Consider the following 860-nt stretch of genomic DNA (forward strand, 5'->3'; position numbering starts at 1 on the left):
AGCCTGGGGGTCTCCGCCTGTCCTGCCCCCTCCCTCTGGGCTCTGATGACACTTTCTCACAGCCCAGCCTGGCCAGGGCTCTTCCCCTCTGCCCCCAGGGTGCCCAGGTGGCTGTGCTGGTGCAGAGACCAGAACCCCGTTGTTGGCCAGAGGAGCGTGGCCAGAGGAGGGGTGCAGGAGGGATGTGTTTGCGAGCAGGCTTGGTGCTGTGGGAGGCGGCCCTGCGGGCGTTGCCACATGCTGGGGGCCGGAGGGAGGCGTCTCCCGAGCCACTCGCCAGAGCCATCCACTCGCCAGAGCCACTCGCCAGCAACGGCTGGGGGAGGCAGAGCTACCCCAACTGAGTGGCAAACGCCTTTTGTTCTGAGTAGGGAAAGACACTGTCCCCCAAGTCTCCCCGCCAGGACCAGGGTCCAGGAGGTTGAACAAGGCCCCCCTTCCCGTCCCCCACCTCTGTGTTGGCTCCGTGGCCGCCCAAGTGCCAAGTGGCTCCCCCAAATAAGGGCTGGTATTTCTCCTCTGTCCTTAGAGGCGACTTCCCCTCCGAGCCCTCACCCCAGGTGAGTGACCACCTGGGCGCCAGTTACAGGTGTTTCCAGAGACCATAGAAATGTGTTTTCCTGAGAGTCCGTGTCATTCGTGACTTTTTTTGTAAAGAAGTTGTGTTTTCAGAGGTGATTTTATGACAGGAAAGTGAAAGAATTAGTTTTGCAAAAAAAAAAAATACAAAAAAAGAGGAAAAAAAAAAGAAATAGAAAAAATATTGTGGGGTTCCTGTGGGGTGGGGGGCTCTGGGAGAAAGAGATATTTAAAGAAAAAATAGTAGCGCAGTGATTGCACAGGGAGGCGGTGGCGTTAGG

The 860-nt window shown here is 56.7% G+C and overlaps 1 protein-coding gene across 1 annotated transcript in view; it reads left to right on the forward strand.

Moving 5' to 3' along the window:
* Positions 1-560, forward strand: part of LOC101628130 (chromobox protein homolog 6-like) — a gene marked incomplete at both ends in the record, with an annotated part of 2,434 nt that extends 1,874 nt beyond the window's left edge. Inside the window, one exon of the mRNA XM_004695824.2 lies at positions 530-560. Within this exon, the coding sequence (XP_004695881.2) occupies positions 530-560 (31 nt within the window). The remainder of the gene's footprint in view (positions 1-529) is intronic.
* Between the last annotated feature and the right edge of the window lie 300 nt (positions 561-860).

This window comes from Condylura cristata, unplaced genomic scaffold, assembly GCF_000260355.1.
Source record: "Condylura cristata isolate star-nosed mole 26May11 unplaced genomic scaffold, ConCri1.0 scaffold00868, whole genome shotgun sequence".
Taxonomy (NCBI): Eukaryota; Metazoa; Chordata; class Mammalia; order Eulipotyphla; family Talpidae; genus Condylura; species Condylura cristata.